At 35.6% G+C, this 22,236-nt stretch overlaps 2 protein-coding genes across 11 annotated transcripts in view; one reads left to right on the forward strand and one right to left on the reverse strand.

Annotated features, from left to right (window-relative positions):
* Nucleotides 1-22,236, reverse strand: part of LOC120310144 (centromere protein P) — a 181,284-nt gene that overhangs the window by 100,445 nt on the left and 58,603 nt on the right. The window lies entirely within an intron of this gene.
* On the forward strand, nt 10,952-17,212 carry OMD (osteomodulin). 3 transcript variants are annotated; one of them, XM_039348226.1, is made up of 3 exons: nt 10,952-11,121; nt 14,076-15,037; nt 15,585-17,212. In XM_039348226.1, exons 2-3 carry the CDS (start codon nt 14,083-14,085, stop codon nt 15,908-15,910), a joined length of 1,281 nt encoding a protein of 426 aa, XP_039204160.1. In that variant the 5' UTR covers nt 10,952-11,121; nt 14,076-14,082; the 3' UTR covers nt 15,911-17,212. The 3 variants fall into 3 exon arrangements, with proteins under 3 accessions (XP_039204160.1, XP_039204159.1, XP_039204158.1); XM_039348225.1 differs by lacking the exon at nt 10,952-11,121 and adding an exon at nt 11,514-11,615; XM_039348224.1 differs by lacking the exon at nt 10,952-11,121 and adding an exon at nt 13,671-13,785.

The raw sequence follows: 22,236 nt of genomic DNA on the forward strand, positions 1-22,236 counted from the left end.
TATAAAATGAGATATAGATATATAAAGTAAGAATTTATTATTGTAATTTGTATAGAACATTTCTAATAACCCTAAATGAATTTTTGCCAATTAAGATGAAACCTTAAAAATTTGATTGTAAAGAATGGGATGAAGAAGTGATTAGTTTTAGTGATAAGTGATTAGTCGATTATACCTTCTGGGGAGGAAAGGAGAGTTTTTTTCCCCTTTTTGACACTTTTTATTTTTCTTTTTATATATATTTTGTGTAGAATATACTAGTTTTATTTGTATATAATAACCTTTAATAAAATTATTTTTTTAAAAAAAAAATATTGAGCTCTAACAGAAAGCTCACTTGGTTGTTCCAGCAGTGATGGAAGTAGATATATAGGTACCTGAAATATTTGACGCGGGAAGTTGTTCTAATGAATTAAACTTGCAGCCATCCCACAGCTGTTATTTAAGTCTTTCGAAGATAATAAATACATCTTAAATTTCCCACTATGGCATTGGGAGTTAGCTCTATCATAACTCAAATGATTTAAATGGAGATAGGAATAGCCACATAGGTTATTGGATCCAATTACTTGCTGAAATTCAAATTAAAGCATCCCCACATAAGGCTATCTAGCCTCTACTGTACTTGAATACATGCACTGAAAGCAAGTTCACCATATCTCCAAATATTTGGTTCCATTGTGGAACTGATCTTACTGTTAAGGAACTTAACCATCAAAATAGAAAGTTACACTGGAAAGATTTGTACTTGATAAATCCATTCTAACTTCTGGTAATTATTGTATCCTTTTCAAGGTGCTTAAAAATTAACCATTAAAGTCATTTGAATATTTTCTATCAATTTCAGTGATGCTGCTAAAGGGATTTCCCATGTCCTGTTGAAATCTGTGTTGCTGGTCAGTCGGTCGATCAGTCCGTCAGTCAGTCAGGCTGTCTGTCTGTCTGTCTGTCTATCTATCTATCTTATGGCATATCATATATGGACTAGCAATATATATATATTAACATAAATACAATAAACTATAACTTTATTTATATAAATATTCCGCTCCTTGATCCAGCTGGTCAAAATCCTCCTGAATTTTGATCTTAGATCAAAATTATTTCTTAGATCTTTATTATTTCTTTCAGGGGTCAGAATATTGCATAGGGCAGGGGCTGCTACAGAAAAGGCAGGCTTCCTAGCTTCATCAGATGGCAATATTTAAGGGAAGGGATTAGGATTGTGCCTACCCTATCTGACCTGGTAGGGCTGTTTAGCAAAAGGCAGCTCCGCAGATAATCTGGCCCTGTGCCATTTAGGGCTTTACACGTAATGACCATCACTTTGAATTGTACCAGAAAAAAACTGGAATTCAGTGCAGCTTGCTCAACAAAAAATATTACATGGGCAAACGTATGGGCTTCTTGCTGCATTCTGAACCAACTGAAGTTTCTGGATGGTCTTCAAGGGCAGCCCTATGTAGAATGCATTGCAATAATCCAAACAGGAGGTGACCATAGCTTGAGTGACCATGAGCAAGGCCTCCTGATCAAAGAAATTATTATTATACAGTTTGATATAGCAATTTCCATTCTTTAAAGAAGCAAAAATTCAGTTATCTGAGGAAGTATGGCTCTCAGATGGTCACAAGTAAGTAGAGTGATATCAAATCATCTGCTAACAATCACAGATAGTCCTCATTTAACAAAGGTAATTCAGACTGGCAACTCAGTTGCTAAGCAATGCAGTTGTAAAGTACAATATCACATGATAGCGCCAACTTACAACAGCAGCTCTAGCAGTTCCAGTCGCGGTTATTAGGTGATTCCCCAGGCAAATCCCTGGGATTGACTCTGCTTGTTGGAATCTGGGAGTGGAGGCAGCAAAAGATCTGGTAACCGCAGGATGCTGCAAAGTCAAAATTGCAAGCTAGTGTAGCCTGCCTAGAGCTGTAATCTAGTATTCTTTCAGGAGAAAATAAGTTTAACGCATCTCAATGATGCTCACATTTGAGTGTTTGATTGCATATGAAACTTGTTATTTTATGATTTTTCATACTTTTGTAAGTTATGCAAATATTAATAATTCTCATTCAAAATTTAAATTGAATGAGGAGTATTTTATAGAAAATCAATAGAATAGGTGTGCTTACTGCCAAATTCAGGAACAATTACTGAACACATTTTCATACTTGCAGTATTTCTATCTGTATTACATACACATTGTAAAACATTAAAGTTACTGAATGAAAATAGACAGAGAACTCTTTTTGCACTCTCTCCTATTCAGTAAAGTTTGAATCTGTTTTTTATTTATTTCTGGAGAGACTTGAGGTCTGAGAACAAAGCTACTAACAGGAAACATATGGAAAAGTTCTACAATAAGTGAACAACTGACTTCAACTCCAAATGCCACGTATCACATTCCAGTGTCTCAACCAATCTAGGAAAAAGCTTGTAGCACTTACTTTATAAATTCAATCAGTTGCTAAATAAAGTTTAAAAAATAAGTAAATATAAGCAAGGGGAAAAATAAACAGATTACTAACCAACAAAGCTGAGTTTATTCAGATATTAAATTAACTAGGTGGCCATTACAATCTTAAAATTATTTCATAAAACTATCTCAACAGCACATGCTGCCAGGAAAGAAACTTGCTGTAACTTGTTTATAAAATGAGAACATTTTAGTACAGATGTAAGTTAAGAGTTATTAACCATAAAATTGCTAGGAGCCATCAAGAAACAAGCTACTATTCCCTAGACCTTATCTGACACATTAATGCAGAATGTAAGCTTTAGAATATTTCAAACGCACTTATAGAGCTTACGTGTAAAATATGACAACTTCTGATTTAGGATTGCAAATGTTCATCATGAAAAATGAGGTCACAAATATTGGATTGTTTCACTCCCAGCCAATTTTTTGTTCACTGTCCTTATGAAGAACAATATTATACTTTTATTTGTGAGTGTATTCCATGTCTAAGGAATGTTCAGAATCCTCAGTGGCCAAGAGGAATAGTGGGAGCAAATTATTCTTTTCTTTTCTTCCCGTAAAGAACAGGATTCTGCTAGAGAAGTTCTGGTTTTCTTAATTTCAGGGAGAAAATAACTGTATTAGAATTCTCTCAAAAATAAAAGTGATAAAAGCTTCCAGCATGGAAAGAAGGGATGACTCTATTAATAAAGTTCCAGAAAATGGTGATAGTTAATGAAGAATGTCAATCCTCATAAACAACATTGCTGGCAATGCACAGTTGTGAAATATTGGGAACACATACAAAACGAAGTATTTGTTCCTGATGCAGCCCATTTTTCTCAAATAGGATAATCCAGAAGTTTTAATTATTTTCTTCATGAATATACCATGAAATATGTATTAGTTCAATTAAAGTGAGTGAACTTAATTAGCAAAACATTTAATTCATTTATTTAAAGTTAATGAATTTAAAAAAACTTTTCAAATTATTTTGTTTAGAAAAAAGAATAGTAAGCAACTAATTATAAGCTTTAATTTATAAAAATATAACTGCTTGACGTTTCAATTTATTTTTACTCAGTTAAACATGCTAAATTATTGTTTTGCATTTTCTTACTCTCCACCATATGCAGGAATGCCAACAGTCATTACAGAATTAGCTTCTTTATCTAGCCAGGGAAAAAAAGTCCATATTTGTTTTTCTAGTTTTCAGCCTTACTACAGCCAGAAATTTCTGGTGCAATTTCTATTTCCCAGCCTTACTATAAATTCTGACACCAAGAACTCCACTCTACAGCAGTTCAGATTGTAACAAATGCAAAGCTAAATCTGGCAAGCATGCTTCCCTGCTTTTTCTGCAGTTAGCTTGTGGGACCAGTTTATATTAACCCCATTCATCTCCCACTCCTAACAGAAGAATTCAGACAAAAATTCTTTGTTTGCCTCCCATGGCTAAATTATCCCAGAAATATTCATCAACAAATAACAAATCCTTCAGAGCTGAATTATTGCCAAACCTAACATTATCTCTCCTTTTGTGGCTGTTTGCTTGCCTTTTATATCCAAGGCAATGGTGAGATTCAGTTGGTTCACACCACTTCAGCAGAACCAGTAGCTAATTTTTTGTTGTCCAGGCCCAGAATGGACTTCCGGAAGCGGCATCCACACAGAGAACCAGTTGTAAACATATTTGAATTCCACCACTGATCCTAGGCTATATAGCTTATATTCAGGGAGGTACTAAATGGTTGTCTTTGAAATATTCTGAGTTCAAAGCATCAATTTTGAGTGTTTTAGGCATAAAAGAAAACTTGGCTCTTTGGGTGTTGTTTTCAGAATTCTAACTGTCTGAGACAGTGCAACTGGGCCTTGTTTTGCAACATATGCCTGGATTTTCCCCAAAACCTTTTCCAGCCTAGACGTTCAATATAAGTCATGTCCCTACTGCTTTCTGGTTTGATGGGAGTAGAGGAAAGAAGTAATAAAGCAAATGGCAGATAGAAGGAGACTGCTTGCAGTGGCATAATTGTCAATCTGCCTCAGAGGTTACTCTTAAAACCTTCCATTTAGATGGATAAGTAAGTTATATGATGTTTGTGCTTTATTTTATTTTATTTATTTTATTCTACAGAAAGCTCATTTAATAGTGTTTGTATTCATACTAATTTATTTGATATACAATCATTGCTAAAGCAACTGATGCTATATAAATGTAAACAAATAATAGAAAAAACAATTAATAGAAAGCTGATTTGTAGAATATTTATACGTGTATTCTGTGCAGGTTCTGAAACATCTGCTTATATCTACAACCAATAACTATTTCTATGTGTAAATAAAATAATTAGGAAAGACAACAGTTACCCTTATATCGCTTGCATCTGAAAGTCAGGTGTTTGTGGGTGAAATCATCAAAATTTAGCAGGTTAAAATATTGTGGGATTTTCAAATGCAAACTGAAAAAGTTTGCATTTGAAGTAGTACTAAATAGTACGACTTGATCATTTTCCTGCAGCAATAGCTTTAACACCATCAAACAATAACATATGTCTACCCCAGGTTTTTGAGAAGGGCTCAACAGGTGGATAAAAAAGCCAAGCCCAGTCTAAATAATAATAATGACTGTGGGGAAAAAAGCAAAACTAGTACCAATAATAATAGGTGTCTTGGTACAATTCCAAAATATCTGCACCAGTCACTTGAACAACATTGGCATTGGCAAACTCAACATCAGTCTAGTTGCAAAAGGCGTCTTGGAACAACTTACATCCTGTGACAATAATATTAATATTATTAAACAACATCTGCCTATCCCATGCCCTAAATAAGAACTTAATTGGTAGATTGAAATGCCAAAGCCAATTAAAAATCTGGCTATGTGATCAACCATAATTTTTAATTTGGTGAAATGACTTTCTATTGTTTTCTAACAGGAAGCAGAAGGTAACAAGGAAAACAGGTGGTAAAGAGGATGTGTAGAATCCCAGACAATTCTGCGGACCTTATTCAAGCATCGCTTATATGCTATGTCCTGGATAAAAGGAACTGCCAATAATTTTTTCTGCCATCCTCACCACTCTCTGCACCGCCTTTCTGTCTGAAGCAGTGATGCTTCCAAACCAGACAATAATGCAATATGACAGAATGCTCTCGATTATCCCTCTATAGAAAGTGGTAAGGACAGGGGAATGAAGATGTGCTTTTCTCATGTGATGCAGAAAATGCAGGCACTGCTATGCCCACTTCACCAGTGTCTCATTGTTGAATGACCAAGCTATTAGAGGAAAACTAATCATTTATGGAAATAATTATGGTAGTGACAGTGACCTAACTGAATTATGAAAAAAAGAAGGTAACTGGAGGCATAAACAGAGTAGCTCCTTTCCTTTGGTTGCTGTCTTTTATTTATTCCATTTGTTTCCAACACTTACTAGTCATTACACAGAATGTACACTCAATTATTCTATACAGAATAAACAATTAAAAGCAATAAATAGTTACATAGTGCTGAAGCTAAATAAACATTGCAAAAATTTAAAATGTGGCATATATTAAGCTTATATTATACCAGATTAAACTGTACTGAAAGCTGTTAAATTACTTAAAAACATACAGAAAAGATACACAGTTGATTAAAGGATATTAATACAAAAATAGGAATGGTCAAAAATGGAAAAGGTATCAAAGGAGAATCTGGGTAAGGCATTTTATAAATGGAAGGACTATCTTGGCATGACCTTGGAACAAGGCCTCTGATGGGAATTTCATCATGGTCCATGTAGAATATATAGGGACTCTGCACCATAAGCCATTAAGGCCTTTATATGTCAAAACATGTCCAGTAAGTCAACCATGACCAAACAATATTTATTTATTGTTATACTATGTTCATATGCAATGTATTTAATTAAAATAAAAATAAAATGAATCATAGTATCACAAAAGATTAAAATGAATTAAATAATTGGCATAAAATATAGACAGTACAAAGGTGAGTTGAAAGGAGGAAAAACTATCCATGAAATTCATAGGAAGAAGGACTGGATGGACATATTAGTCTTCAACATGGACCTAAAAGATCTAATTGGAGATGGTTCCAATATTAAGGGAGGTAGAGACAAACTCACAAAGGATTCTTCAAGTAATAGTAGAAGCAGCAAGTTTCTATTAATGACTATCTTTCTCCATTGCATGATTTAAAAATAGATGCAACAGGATGACTAGCATTGGCTCCTAGCAATTTCCATAAGAGAACTGATCATTTTAGTGGATCTTCTACACCTGCAGGAGGGGATATATAATTTAAGTTTTAAATGTAGGATAATGTAACCATAGGGCCCATTTCTAATTAAATGAACCTTGGTAGCGCAGTGGTTAGAATACAGTACTACTGGCTACTACTGTTGACTGCCAACTGCCAGCAGTTCGGCAGTTCAATTCTCACTCAAGTTTGACTCGGCCTTCTATCCTTCCAAGGTCGATAAAATAAGGACCCAGATAGTTGGAGGCAATATGCTGATGATGTAAACTGCTTAGAGAGGGCTGGAAGGCACTGTGAAAAGATATATAAGTTTAAGTGCTATTGCTATTGCTAAATGACTTAGTGGTTAGTTGTCTTTAATTTTCTGGTTTCTTTTCAGAGGCATCAAACATGGAATTGTTGTTAATTGCAAAGTCGTGTCTGCCCATTGTGACCCCATGGACAATGTTCCTAGTCCTTCCTGTCCTCTACCATCTTCTGGAGTCCATTTAAACTCACGCCTACTGCTTCAGTGACTCCATCCAGCCACTTCATTCTCTGTCGTCCCCTTCTTCTATTGCCCTTAATCTTTCCCAGCATTAGGCCCTTCTCCAGTGAGTCCTTCCTTCTCATTAGGTGGCCAAAGTATTTGAGTTTCAACTTCAGGATCTGGCCTTCTAAAGAGCAGTCGGGGTTGATCTCTTCTAGGACTGACCGGTTTGAACGCCTTGCAGTCCAAGGGACTCGCAGGAGTCTTCTCCAGCACCATAGTTCAAAGGCCTCAATTCTTTGATGCTCAGCCTTTCTTATGGTCCAACTTTCACAGCCATACATTGCAACTGGGAAAACCATGGCCTGGACTATACGCACTTTTGTTGGCAGGGTGATGTCTCTGCTTTTTAGTATGCTGTCTAGATTTGCCATAGCTTTCCTCCCCAGGAGCAAGCGTCTTTTAATTTCTTGGCTGCAGTCCCCATCTGAGGTGATCTTGGAGCCCAGGAAAATAAAATTTGTCACTACCTCCATTTCTTCCCCATCTATTTGCCAGGAATTGAGAGGGCCGGATGCCATGATTTTGGTTTTCTTAATGTGAGTTTCAAGCCAACTTTTGCACTCTCCTTCTTCACCCGCATCAAGAGACTATTTAGTTCCTCTTCACTTTCTGCCATTAGAGTGGTATCATCTGCATATCTTAGGTTGTTGATATTTCTCCCGGCAAACTTAATTTCAACTTTTGATTAATCTAGCCCTGCCTTTCTCATGATGTGCTCTGCATATAAGTTAAATAGGAAAGGCGACAGTATACAGCCTTGCCGGACTCCTTTCCCAATTTTGAACCAATCAGTGGTTCTGTGTCCAGTTCTCACTGTTGCTTCTTGACCCGCATATAGGTTTCTCAAGAGATAAATAAGATGGTCTGATATTCCCATCTCTTTAAGAACTTGCCACAATTTGTTGTGATCCACACAATCAAAGGCTTTAGCATAGTCAAAGCAGAAGTAGATGTTTTTCTGGAACTCCCTAGTTTTCTCCATGATCCAGCGTATGTTGGCAATTTGATCTCTAGTTTACATTCAAGCAATTAAAGGACGCAAAGTCAATTGGATGCAGACCAATTTGGGTCAATGTACAAAACTCTACCTACATGGAGTTTTGTAATCTAATATCCAGAACAACATGAAGCCCCTCAAAGCTTTATGTATGGACCCCAAAGCTGCTTTGGAAATTGCTGGTAAATTATAATGCAATGAGACATAAAGGAAATTTTTTTAAATACATGCAAGAACAATTGTGGTATATCATTTTAAATAATATAACTAAATTTGAATTTAAAGTTAATAATTTTTGCTTTCAACTTTCCTCATGAACATCATCACTCAATTTTTGGAATATAGCCTTCACAGGCCCAATGTAAAGATAATGCAGTAATGTAGATTTTGTTCCTATTCAACAACACCATTCCATCTGCTCAGTGTCATCCAGAGGCGCTTTCCTAGGTGGCTAGCCGATTAATGAATCAGCTGTATCAGACTGTCCACTCGAAGTTAAAACCGCCAAGATTCTGCTGTGGTATACAAAAATTTTCCAACATGAACTGTAATTAATACAGAGTACAAACCAGAAGGTAATTATTAGGGAGTTTTTCTATGTATTTGGATATATTTCAGTTTGTTTCTCTCAAATATAGACAGAGTGCTCAGTGAGATATGCTTTGTTTGCATCACAGTTGGTGTAAGAAAATTTTGGGTACATTTGGCAAATTCAAAAACATTGTTAGTTCTATTATATAAAGAAGTAATAAGTTTCCTCCTAATGAAGCAATTTCTGTCCTTCTTAACAGTGGCTGCAAAAATACTCATTATCCCTCCTCCTTCCTTGATACAACAATAATCCTTTCAGCCCCTTTTTCCACTTTTTTTCAATCATCAAATTCAGAAATCTCAATTTCACTTTTGTCCCCCATTTTCAGCAAACAGTTCATAGAAGATTTTGAGGCTCTTATAAAGGTACTTGTTGCTCTGTTCCCTAACCAGCTAATTCTACCATCTTCGCAATCCACTCTTCTATTGTGGATATTTCAACATTTCTCTATCTTTGTGCAAATAATAATCTTGCTACAGTTATCATATAGAAAACCAGTCTCCCATAAGTGTTTTTAATTGACTATCCATCAGTCCCAATAAAAAGAGTTCTGGTTTCATCTCAATATTCTATTTAAAAGTCTTTGTATCATATATATACTATGTCAGTTATACCCCCCCGATGGACAAGGCATTTGAAAAAAACTTCTAGAATTTTGTTACTGTATTTGCTTATTGCAGCAAAAATTATTTATGCACAAAAATGGTTAGGTATAATAACCCCAAAATGCAAGAATGGATAGAAAAACTGAGATGGCTATATTAACTGTTTTAATTAAAGATGTTTTCTTTTTCCCTGACCCCATACTTCTCTTTCCCTTCCTTTCCTTCTCTCATTTCCCTATTATCTTTATTTCATTTGTATTTTATATTATGACAATTTCTATAAAATTATATAAGTTATGCCATCTCCTCAAAAAGAAGGCTGTATTCACAATTACTGTGGCTTTAGTTATTCAGTTGCATTACTGCAATGCATTCTTCACAGAACTATCCTTGAAGGCCATTTGGAACCTGATCCACAATGCATAGCTCAATCATAGTGCCCCTCAATGTGCCCATATAACACTGGCGCTTTGGGAGTTAAGATGGCTAGCAATTGGCTTCTGGGAGCCATTCAAGGTGTTGCTTAACATCTTTCAAATCCTTCATAGTTCGGGACTTGGATATCTATGGGACTGGACATTCTCAATAAGACCTGCCTATCTTAAGTAGGATAGGCTCTCTTCATGCCCTATCACTCATAGATTGTAGATGGATGCTTTCTTTATTGCTACCCCCTCCATTGGAATAGCAGCTCCTGGGACATTCAAATTGCCTCTTCCCTTTTGCTAATGGCCTTGGGGTGGTGGTGGTGGAACAATTGTTCTCTCTAGCAATGGAAGCTATTTTAACTATAGCTTGCTTGAGTGTGATTTATTCCTATGGTCTCATATATGTCATTTTATCAGTTGTATTTTGTATTCTGCTTTTGTTTTATTCTGAATTATAGATGAGAAATTATATTCCATTCAAGCCAGTTCTGACTGAAGCGGCTTATGCATCCAGGACAGATGGACAGACAGACAAATATAAGTGGTATAGAAACTTAATAATGATTAATTTACTTAACATCCACTTCTGAAATTAAGATTAGAACTGAAGGCTAAACATTATTATGAAATAAGTTTTACTTAGTGTCCGAAAAGTATACATAGAATTACACTGTCAACACATTCAATTATGTCAGCTGTTACTTGTATTTTCACAAAATAAGTTCCAGTTATGTTACAACTGACATGAAACAGAAAAAAATCATCTTGTTTGTAAGAGCTATAAAACTCAACTGGAATGTTAAATATTTGACCATTTTAAAATATGAACATTAAATGCCCTTGCAAAAGATTGAATACTAATATATTTTTCTTGGATTTTCATTGAGTAAACAATCGAATGAACATAAGAACCGGTACTGACAAGGAAGCAAGCATAGTTTGATGGTCAATGCTAAAAATAATGTTCAACCATCCCCTCAAGTGAAGGAAATTCCTACCACACCTCAAACCAAAAATTAGAGAAGGAGAGTTAAGCCACATAATTTCACCAGAGTAAAATTACACCCTTACTTGTATAATCTATTCTGTTCAACAAGGAATACTTCATTCTCCAGAACCTTTTGCAGCAAATTATACTTCATGAAATGCTTATATCTACAAGATAACTCTTATACCTTGAGGGCATCACCTTCTAGAATCCCTGGTATATTCATTGGCAGAAAACTACCAAATTATCTTCAGGTAGGAAATTATTTGTTTTTAAAACTTCTATTAACTCTGTGGTAATGTTCCTTCAATTACTACATTTCAAATCCAATTTATCTACTTATATAATGTTATTTTTAATAACATATAACTTTTAAAAGGATGTACCTTATAATAAACATAAATCCTTTGTAAATTTGTCTGACTTTTGCATGAATTAAGAACAATGTATGGAGACTTCTTAAGATAAAAGACTTCTTAAGATTATTTTTCATAGGTTTGGTAGAAAACAGATTGAACAACAGTAAAAGAAAACAATACTGCAAATTTCCTAAAAGTTAGTTAGATGGAATCCTATCTTCTCCTGTGCCAGCACTAATGTAGATCTGAATCTGCTGCCTAGTGTTCGGTTGCAGCACTATGACACCGCTATTTTTCCAGTTCTCTTAAGCCATTATTCCAGGAAGTCCGCCTATTGCTCAGCTGCTTCCAGAACAGACTTTGGAGAGAACAGGAATATACTTCAGAAGGTGAAGTATACAGGAACATGTGTTGTTTGTGTTGGTTCACTCATCTAATACAGGATACTGCTTTAGTTATAAAGATAACTTACTGAAAGCTATTAGCCTATTATTTAAGAGTCAATGACTTCATTTAGTGGTTTATACTCAGATCTAATGGTTCATATTCTTAAATCAATGTTGCACTTTTCCAATTCTTTTGGTAAAGCATTTCATTTTTTGAAAATCAAAGTAAATATTTAATTTTCTCAATAATGTGATTAAAATGAATTCAATAAACAAAAAATCTAGGTAAGAAGAAAAGGAAAACAATGCCAGCGAAAATATTTCCTAAGTCTCAGGATACATGAAATACATATTATAAACTTTTATAACAGAAGGTTTAGAGCCTGTTCTGATTTACAAATATGAAAGAGTATACTTCATTTACCTACAATTGCATGGAACAGAATTTATTCAATATAAGTGAATGTTTATAAATGAATATATCTTTATCCTCAATCAGTTCTGCTTAGAAACTTTTGCTCTTGTTTTTTTTATTTGGGAATTTGCTTGAATATCAAACAAATCTATTATCTGAATTAGGCATAAATTATTACCTGTTTAGATTATTTTTACATGTTTTCTGTGTTGATTTATCATCTAACACTAACATTGTCAGGCAACAAAGTCTTATACTTCATATATAAGCAAGTATTGGTGCTCGATATCATATATGCAAAATTTCAACTTGTAAATATTGATCTTGACTTGACATTTACTGATTTATAGAACACAATTCTTGTATAATATTTAGTCTGTTAGCTATGGTTGCTGTTTTGGCCATCATTATGCATTCTCTTTCCCCAAATTTACTGGAAACAATCAATTAATTTTTTACTCAGTTTATGAGACTAACAAGTAATAATATTTTTACTGTCAGTGGTAATTATACTGCAATAGTTCTTTCAATTTGTTTTATAGGATAATAACAACTTATTTTAAATGGAAGGACAGTTAAAGAAAAAACAATTTCTTTTACTTCTGAATCTAAGGAACGATATTTATCTAGGTTTCCCAATTAATTCTATGTCTTTTCATTCTTATGCTTAAATAAATTGCTAATACTTTTTTTACTAAAAAAATACATTACTAAGCAACAGCCAATAACTTAATAGCCAGTCATCAACACCTCAATCAACAACTAAAAAGCTGCACACAACCAGGCACAATATAAATATCACACACAGAACAGCCCAAAGCACACACTCTGCTAGAGAGAAGTTCCCTGAGGGTGGGCTCCAGCTCCAGTAGGAAAGCTCGGAAGACAAAAACCTCTGGTCTCGGTGACTGACCCAGATTGGATCCTGCAACATTATCCAGGGACCCATAGATTCACTTTCATTCATATCTAGCCTCTAGTTGAAAATCCCTAATGATAGGGAAGAAACCACTCCATGATGTATGTGTTTTTCTACAATGTGGCTCTCTATAAAAGGGAAGCAAATCAGACTGCAGAAACAATTGTAAGGGAATGTGTGGATGACCTTGTGGAAGAGATGCTGTCTAGGAAACCAACAGACAAGTGAAGTAGGAGTCCCCAGTGGCTTAAGAGTTAGGGAGGACCTACCCCAATTGCTCAAATGGTTAAAAGTGATGGCAGAAAGTTTCTAGTTTTAGACCTGCAAGGTTCTGTTCACATAACTTCATAAAAAAGTAGAATTAGTTCCAGTAGTCGTATTTCCTGTCTGGCTTACCTGGGAAGGCTGACATGATGTGCTAGACTCTGTGCTTTCAGATTGGGCTGCAGAGCCACCAACAGGTCCAGAGATGAACTGCATGCAGCGTTTGTCTTTGAAGCCAGAGGATTGCCATATTATACTTTAAAACACGCATGTCAAACTGCATCATACTGAAACCGCGCCCACCCCATTGCTGGCAATAGGGAAAAAAATCGCAATACGTAGCACAACATCACAAGTTTGACATGCCTGCTTTAAAGCATTAGCCATTTTTCACTGGCAAAGAAATTCCAATGGAACCACAGTAATCAATGTCTTATTAAGTTAACACCAATGTTTACAATATGAAATATAATAATTTATGCTATTAAGTTGAACATTCATATTGGATAATTTCAACTGAAGGAAGAGATCAAAATAGACAATGGGAAAATGTATATACAGAGTCCTAAAATAAGGTAAATATATGTGCCTTATCTTTTGTATGCCACTAAGCACTAACAAATCTTTTTAATGCTACAGTGTTTAGCTAAGTCTACTGAATGTTGTACTCATGCAAGCTAAATGCAAACAGAAAAAAGAATTTTAATTCCAAACTTAGGATGATTTTAAATCTTAAATATGTAGAAGTGTTAGCTCCTAGACAAAACAAAGACAACATTGTTCTGTTAATTATATAATACCAGTATTTCCTTTGTTATCAACTTTTTAATGTTAATATACTTAATTTGTTTTCTTCTTTCTGCAGGATAAACATGCAGACAATGAATGTGGCAAAACCAAATCAACTGTTAACTATTTTTTTTCTCTTTGAAATGTCAGTATTTGGTCAATATGAGAGTGATGATTTTGAGGATGAATACGAACATGAAGTAGATAGTGAATATCCATCTATTTTTCATCAAATTCCTCATGTAGAATATAACATTCCATACTCCACCATACCTGCTGAGTGTGCAAAAGAATGCTTCTGTCCATCTACTTTCCCAGCATCCATGTACTGTGATCATCGCAAGCTTCTGACAATACCAAAGATTCCTGCTCACATCCAACAACTTTATCTGCAGCATAATGAGATTGAATCTGTGCCTCTGGAATCCTTTGTTAATGCCACAGCTTTGAAAGAAATTAATCTTAGCCACAACAAAATCAAGTCTCATAAGATTGACAATGATGTATTCGTCAAACTCGCAAACCTCATACAACTTCATTTAGAGTATAATCAGCTAGAAGAAATTCCATTCCCATTACCTGGAAGCTTAGAAAGGTTGATCCTGGGTTTCAATCAAATTTCCAAGTCAGACAGCAAAGCCTTTGAAGGTTTAATACATTTAACAATGCTTGACCTCTGTAATAATTATCTTGAGGATTCCCAGCTCAAAGGAATAGACTTTTCAAGTATGAGAAACCTAATGCAGATTAACCTTTGTAACAACAAGCTACAGTCTGTGCTTCCAGATCCACCACCTTCACTGATGTATCTTTCACTTGAAAATAATTCCATTTCTTCCATTCCAGATAATTACTTCCACAAGCTTTCAAATCTTACTGTTTTAAGAATGTCACACAATAATCTTGAAGAAATTCCTTATAATGCTTTTATGCTCTCTAATCTTCTGGAACTTAATCTTGGGCACAACAAATTGAAACAAATTTTCTATATTCCAAGAACCCTACAACATTTATACTTAGAAGATAATGAAATAGAAGGTTAGTTAATTGCTTTTATAAATGTAGTTTTTCTAACATTTACCTTTACTTGAAATATATTTAATACACTACAATATGTGTATTAGTGAATTAGTTTTTAAAAGGTTCTTATACTAAATGCATGTGGTACTAAATTAGCTAGCAACCATATGGAATTTTAACTAGCATATTTAGATATGGGAAGAAAACATGTAGGAATTACGACCCAATTAATTTCCCATGTTGCAATTAGCCTTTTGATTAAAAGATACACAAGCATGCCAAATCCTTAGGATCTGTTATGCTAAAAAAAATGGCCATAATTTCTCAAACCCTTAGTTTAGATTTTATTTGATGCTGGGTTTTTGTCCCATATCAATGATTGAGGAATCTAGATTAACAGAATGGTGGAGACTGAAAAAAAAAAAACCAATTTCAGTTTAAGTAAATCAACAATGATAGAAGCTTTCTGGTTATTGGTTTTGTTCTCATAACAGGAAAACATTACTTTGGAATATCTTGCAAGAACCTATTTACTTTAATAAACATTGTTTTTGTCTTTTTACAGTCATGAATGTTACTTTAATGTGTCCTACTATTGATCCGCTGAACCTCAAACATTTAACTTACATACGAGTGGACCAAAATAAGCTTACAGCTCCAATCAGCACCTATGCATTCTTCTGCTTTCCACTTGTGCGTAGCATTTATTATGGAGAACAAAAAATTAGCAAAGATCAGCAAACACAACTGAGAACCCCTGTGTTCCGAAGATTTCTAACTCCAGAAGAATTTGAAGAAGCAGAAGATTTTCATGAAGAACAAGATAACAGTCATGATCACGAATCCAGAGAAACTGACAATAACAACTACCTGGATCCTTACTTCTATTAACAATTTTAAAAGGTAGTAATACTATTAAACAAACAAACAAAAATATCAAGTATAAAAGAAAACGTAACAAACTGGAAAATGCAGTAAACCACCTGAAGCCAATCAATATAATTTTGTAGCATATAGAAACTATTTTTACATAGAAAATCTCAATAGCCATTAAAATCTTAGATTTTAGATCTTCAAACTATTAATAGCAGACTATGAAGACATTTTAAATATCATAGAAACATTTAGGTGAAAAAAACAAATGCAATGACAATGTTGTTTGTATAATTTTGATATGGTAATGATAATGTCTAAATCCTGATATATTTAAAACTGCAATATAACAGACTAATGTCATCTAAACTACATCTTATTTTTAGTTTGAATAAATAATTAGATTAGGCTTGCAGCAAAACCATTGCAATACTAGATTTAAAAATCTCTTGGTATTTCAGTTATCAAGCATTAAACCATTATGGTTTATGCATGTAGGTATGTGTCTGTGTATAAACTTAATATTCGTGAAAAAATTCATATTTTGCCAAATTCACTTCATAAATATGAAATTATTCAGGGAGCTATCCACTGTCAGAAGAATAAATTGAAGTTAATACTATACTCAAGTGAAACAGATGGTGAGTAGGTAATAATTCACTTAAAAAACATAAATTGAATCCAAAGATGTTTAATTATAATATGAATAATAAAAAGATCAGCCATCTTTTCAGTTGACAGGACATTCAAACATAAAATGAAAACTGACTAAAATCAAATTTCACATAATTTTACTAATTTTATTCCTTACTATCTTTACCTACTAATTTTACAAAGATACTTTACTATCTTTGCTCTCTCGTGAAAAATAATAAAACATTCATCCTGCTGCAAAACATTTCAAGAGATTTTGTCTCATTATCATCATCACCTATATTATTTTATTTTATTGCCTACAGGCATTATTTACCTTTTGCGTTACATAAAATCATTGTTGATGTCATGAGTACCACCAATCGTTCACTTGCTACAAAGTACATTTCAAGTACATTTAATGAGTAACTTATGTTTGTTACAGAATATAAATTATTTAGAATGCAATATACATTAATGAAACTATCACTAAACAATACACAGACATATATTGCAACATAGGGCAAAAATCATCACACTTGGCTTATATTCACTTCATCAACAATACAAGGCTATTGTGGTATTTTAAATCAACATTCACATTTATTTTGCCTTCATATATGGATTTTAATCAGATAGGTAACAATAAATATTTAAATATATATTGTGTTTATAAAGGTATAAGATGTTGCAAATAAATTATAATATGATTGAAATATAGGTGGGTTTTTTTGCCAGCAAATTACTTTACCTCTGTATTAAATTGGGATATCGATAAAAGATGGAATTTCATTTTGATAATCTTTATTTTCCTTTTCTAAATACTAAGCATAACATTGATCTTTTATTTTCCACATATTCCCCAACATTTGAAAATAGAAAATCGAACATATGATCATTAATTTCCACTAAATGAAAACCCCATTATTATCACTCTACATGTACTGCTTACACAGGATATTGGAACAGTTGAACCAAAATTTTAGTTTTCAGCAAAATTTTATTACATGTAGGAGGAATATCACCAAATTTGCCATCTATAAAAAGGCAGTATTTTCATAAACATGTAATGTTTAAATAATTCCAACAAAGTTTAGATATTTTGCAACTGCACAATTTTTTAATTCATTTATTCTTTGAATGTACAGTATAGTAAAAAATAAAAAAATGCATATTCCCTAGAAAACAATAAATATTTTCTTAATATTCATGTAAGTATGATTCAAACCCAGCATCTTCTGAAAGTACAGGTAGTCCTCAAGTTACGACTACAATTGTTCAAAATTATGTTGCTGAGTGAGAAATTTGTTAAGGGAGTTTTGCCCCATTTTCAACTTTTCTTGCCACATTTGTTAAGTGAACCACTACAATTGTTTAGTAACATAGTTGTTAAGTGAATCTGGCTTCCCCATTGACTTGGTTTGTAAAAAGGTTGCAAAAGAGGATCACGTGACAGCTGTCATAAATACCGGTATGAACCAGTTGTCAAGCATCTGAATGTAAATCACATGACCACAAGGATGCTACAACAGTCATAAATGTGAAAAATTGTCATAAGTTACATTTTTCAGTGCAGTTGTAACTTCAAATGGTCACTAAATGAACAGTTGTAGGTCAAGGACTACCTGTACTTGCAACTGAGCCCAATTTATCAATTTTAGAAATGTTGATAAACCAATCTGCTAAGATTTTTATTTTTATTTATTAAATAAAATTCTATGCCACCCACCTCACTGATACATCAACTCAAGATAAAGTGGATGATATAGTTAGGGGCTCTGAATATGAAAAGTTATTAAAACTCCTCTTCAACATCTTTGAGAATAAGGTATTAAATTTGCCAGTATCGACACCCATCACCTGAGGCAGAGATTATGTTAGAAAAATATAACATCAAATCATCTATTTGCAGAAATTCTCATAGCAACAGTTGAAAGTTTTGGAAGTATCCTTCCACCACTTTGTATAACCCCCAAGAGATCTTTCTCTGGTTAACAAAGATTGAATTAAGAGGCTGCAACAGGAGACACCTCAGAGAATAAATTAGATCAGGGATCCACAGTACACACTTGTTTTATCATCTACATCAGGGTGTCCCAGCAGGGCAATTCTGGGAGTTGAAGTCCATAAGTCTTACAGTTGCCAAGGTTGGACACCTCTGGTCTATATCCAATGTCAAATTCTCAGGTGAGTCTCCACAGAAGCAAAACCAATATAAGTCAAAGAAATATGTTTGGTATAAATTTAAAAACTTAAAACATGATTCTCATAAATTTTAATGGAATTACATCTAGCCCATTATCTATTGTGTTTCCCTGAAAATACAATCTGATCTTATTTTATTTTTTTGCCTCCAAAAGAGGCACCAGGTCTTATTTTTGGGGGATGTCTTTTCCATGGTCTCACCTCGCAGTGGCAACACCGACAGCCCCGCCAAGCCAGCCCAATTCCACTGCAGCTGCTTGCCACTGATCGCATGCATCTCCTTGTCTCCATTTTGCTGTCAGTGCCTTCAGGAAAGGCCTCTGGCAGCTGAGAACCAAGCTCTGCATTGACGCACACAGTGCTCCCTGGCCTCCATTTCACCGTCAAGGGCCTTCAGGAAATGCCTCTGCAGCTGAGAATGGAGCTTAAGATTGACATGTGCGGCACTCCGCCCCCAGCCTCCAATTCACCCTCAGAGGTCTTCAGGAAAGGCCTTTGTAGCCAATAACTGAGCTTTGGATTGACACGTGTATCGCCCCCCGCCTCCATTTTACCATCAGGGGCCTTCAGGAAATTCCTCCGCAGTTGAGAATGGAACTCCGGATTGATGTGCATGATGCTTCCCAGCCTCCAATTTGCCAGAGGGCATTGCGCATGTCAATCCGGAGTTTGGTTCTCGGCTATAGAGGCCTTTGATGGCGAATTGGAGGCTGCAGGGCACTGTGCTCATCAATCCAGAGCTCCATTCTCAGCTGCAAAGGTATTTCCTGAAGGCCCCTGATGGTGAAATGGAAGACGGGGGTGACATATGCATGTGAGTGGTGGCAAGTGGGCCAGTGAGGCAGGTGTCAGGACATGGGAGGCCTGGCTGCAATGGTAAGAGGGTGCAGGGCCCATGGGGTAGCTCCACCCCGACCCTAGCTTGATTTTTAGGGTGTATAAATTAGGGTTTAATTTTGGAGTAAGGCTTATATTAGGCCCACCCTAAAAAATCAATCTAGGGCTTATTTTCAGGGTAGGTCTTATTTTTGGGGGGAACATTGCTTAGCATCTTGGCTATAAATGTGTAACTAATGAAACTAATGAATCTAATAATAGTGGAAGCCTTTTCACCACTCATTGTATCTTTTAAAATGTGCGGTTTTTAACTGGTGGAAAATTAAAAGTGGATACCTAAATATTTGAAAGATTTGTGCTTTATAATGGAATAGTATGAACAGCCTAGTCACTGCGAATCAGCATAGCTTTTCTGGGATCTCCTTTAAACAATGAGTATATAAACAAAACAAAACAAAGCCAAAAGATGGAATGAGATCATTATGAGAATGCAATTGCAATTGTTTTTCTTCCCTCAACCAACAATTAAGGTGTTGTTATCATCTTAAGCCCTCCATGGCACAGGACTGGGTTATTTCCAACAACATTACCCAATCCCATTCATTATTTTGGGTAGGTACATTTTAGGTCCCTTCCCTGAAACAATGCTTTTTCCATGTCCTGTGAAATGATCCGCCCACATCTCTTCCAATGTTTGGCTGGCCCTGATCTTGTTGGCCTTCAGAAAGTTTTTAGTAACCTGAATATTTCCCTAGATGCTAGGGCTGGAATAATTGTTCCTATCGAAAAGCAGGTATGAACATGGTTGTCTGAGTTTTCATTCAATCTTTCTCTTGTTTTCTTGGCCGTTGTAAGTCACCCAAAGCAGCAGTGTACAACCCAGGCAGCCAAATACCTACTTTAAATAAACGAACAAACAAAACTTCTTATAAACTGCCTCAATCTGTGCACTAATAGTGACTAAAATGTAAAATTAAGCTTACTCTGACTGAAGTGTTGCTTATTAACTCATTCCTTAGAAAACATGCTGAATATGGACATTCTCAGGTCCTTAGCCAGTGATGGCAAACCTTTTAGAGACTGAGTGCCCAAACTGCAACCCAAAACCCACTTATTTATCAACGGGTGCCAGGTAGGCATGGCTGTGGTGATCATGGAAGACCGGGTGGGTGTGGCCTAGGTGGGCATGGTCACCTTAATGTTGCTTATAGGGAGGGATGCCATGGGGGCCGGGCAGGGTTCGGGGAGATCCAGGGGGTCTCTGGCAGGTGGGGCAGTGGGAAGGAGGCTTGTCCTGCGGGGTGAGGCGAGGCAGGGCTGGGGTGCCATTGTCGCAGGGCAAGGTGAGGCAGGGGCCAGGGCAGTTGCTGCCTGACACCATCGGCCCCCGCACACAGAGGCCACCGAGTGCATGGGGGCCAACCGTGTCTGTCAGCATCCACAGCCTGCCGGCCCCTCAACTGGCGCACTCTGGGGCTCTGCAGCCCGCCACCAGAAGTTCAGAGAAGCTGTCTCTCAGCTGGGCAGATGGCCGACAGCTGAGGAGGCAATGCAGTGGGTCGTGCCCGGGAAAAGGAGAGCATGTGAAGCCAGGAGGGATGGGACAAAGGGGAGGGAAACCAGCCATGCTGGGATGCATCTGGCCATGTGGGACCTCGGTGAGTTAGCAGGCAGCTGGTTGAAGAGGGACGGTTGCCATCTCTGAGGCATGGCGGGCGTGCCCATAGAGAAGGCTCCGACTGCCGCCTCTGGCACGCGTGCCATAGGTTCGCCACCATTGTCCTAAACTAAGGGTGCATCAATTTTAATAGATGGAAACTACATTTACTGATGTTTTTCCAGTTAGGTACTGTGACTCCATATCTTCGAAATGTGAGAAGAAAATATTAGCAGGAAAGAAAGTATAGCTTGCAATAAGGAGGGCGGGATGGGAATTTTTCTTCTCTGAATACTGGCTTTGAATATGTTTGTTTCCATTTTTCCAGACTTCATATTTAAGTGAAAATATAACATAAAAAATAGAGATTATATTCAATAACCCCTGAATTTACTAAATAGAAGACAGAACAGATGACAGAACTCTAAAAAGTCTTCATATGCATTAATATTCAAAACCAGGAAAAGACCCAAAAGATTGTGTAAACATAATGTGAACCGATTCCAGTTTTGCATTTAACAACACTCTCTCAGTCAGCACAGTGAATGGAGAGAACACAAAAGAGCACAAATTGTAAACCAACAGATGTGCTATTATCCAAAGCATCCAATTCCAACTGAGAGGGTGTTTCAGAACAAACAGCTGGTTTCTGAACTCTGACTTTTGTAGAGCAGTAAGATGTGTATAACTAAAAACCTTCAGGATAGCTGTTGTTTTAAAAAGCTCTCTAAAGTTAAGAAATACAAATCTAAGCTGATATTTTTTAGCAGAACTGTCAAACAGAAGAATGTAACAAAAATCAGTAAATCTGTGCACATCCAGTTCTTATTAATCTTCATTGCCTATGTATAAAACAGTAAATGTTTTGAAATAATGTTTTATACAGTAGTAGAACATCTCAAAAGATTTTCACTGAAATCCTTTATAATGCAAACTGCTTCTCCTAAACATTATATGTTCAATGAGTATTTTTCATTGTTTACTTATTTTTCACTGTTTTTTGTAATGATCT

Source organism: Crotalus tigris, unplaced genomic scaffold (assembly GCF_016545835.1).
Source record: "Crotalus tigris isolate CLP2741 ecotype Arizona unplaced genomic scaffold, ASM1654583v1 scf7180000018125.1543573, whole genome shotgun sequence".
Lineage (NCBI taxonomy): Eukaryota > Metazoa > Chordata > Lepidosauria > Squamata > Viperidae > Crotalus > Crotalus tigris.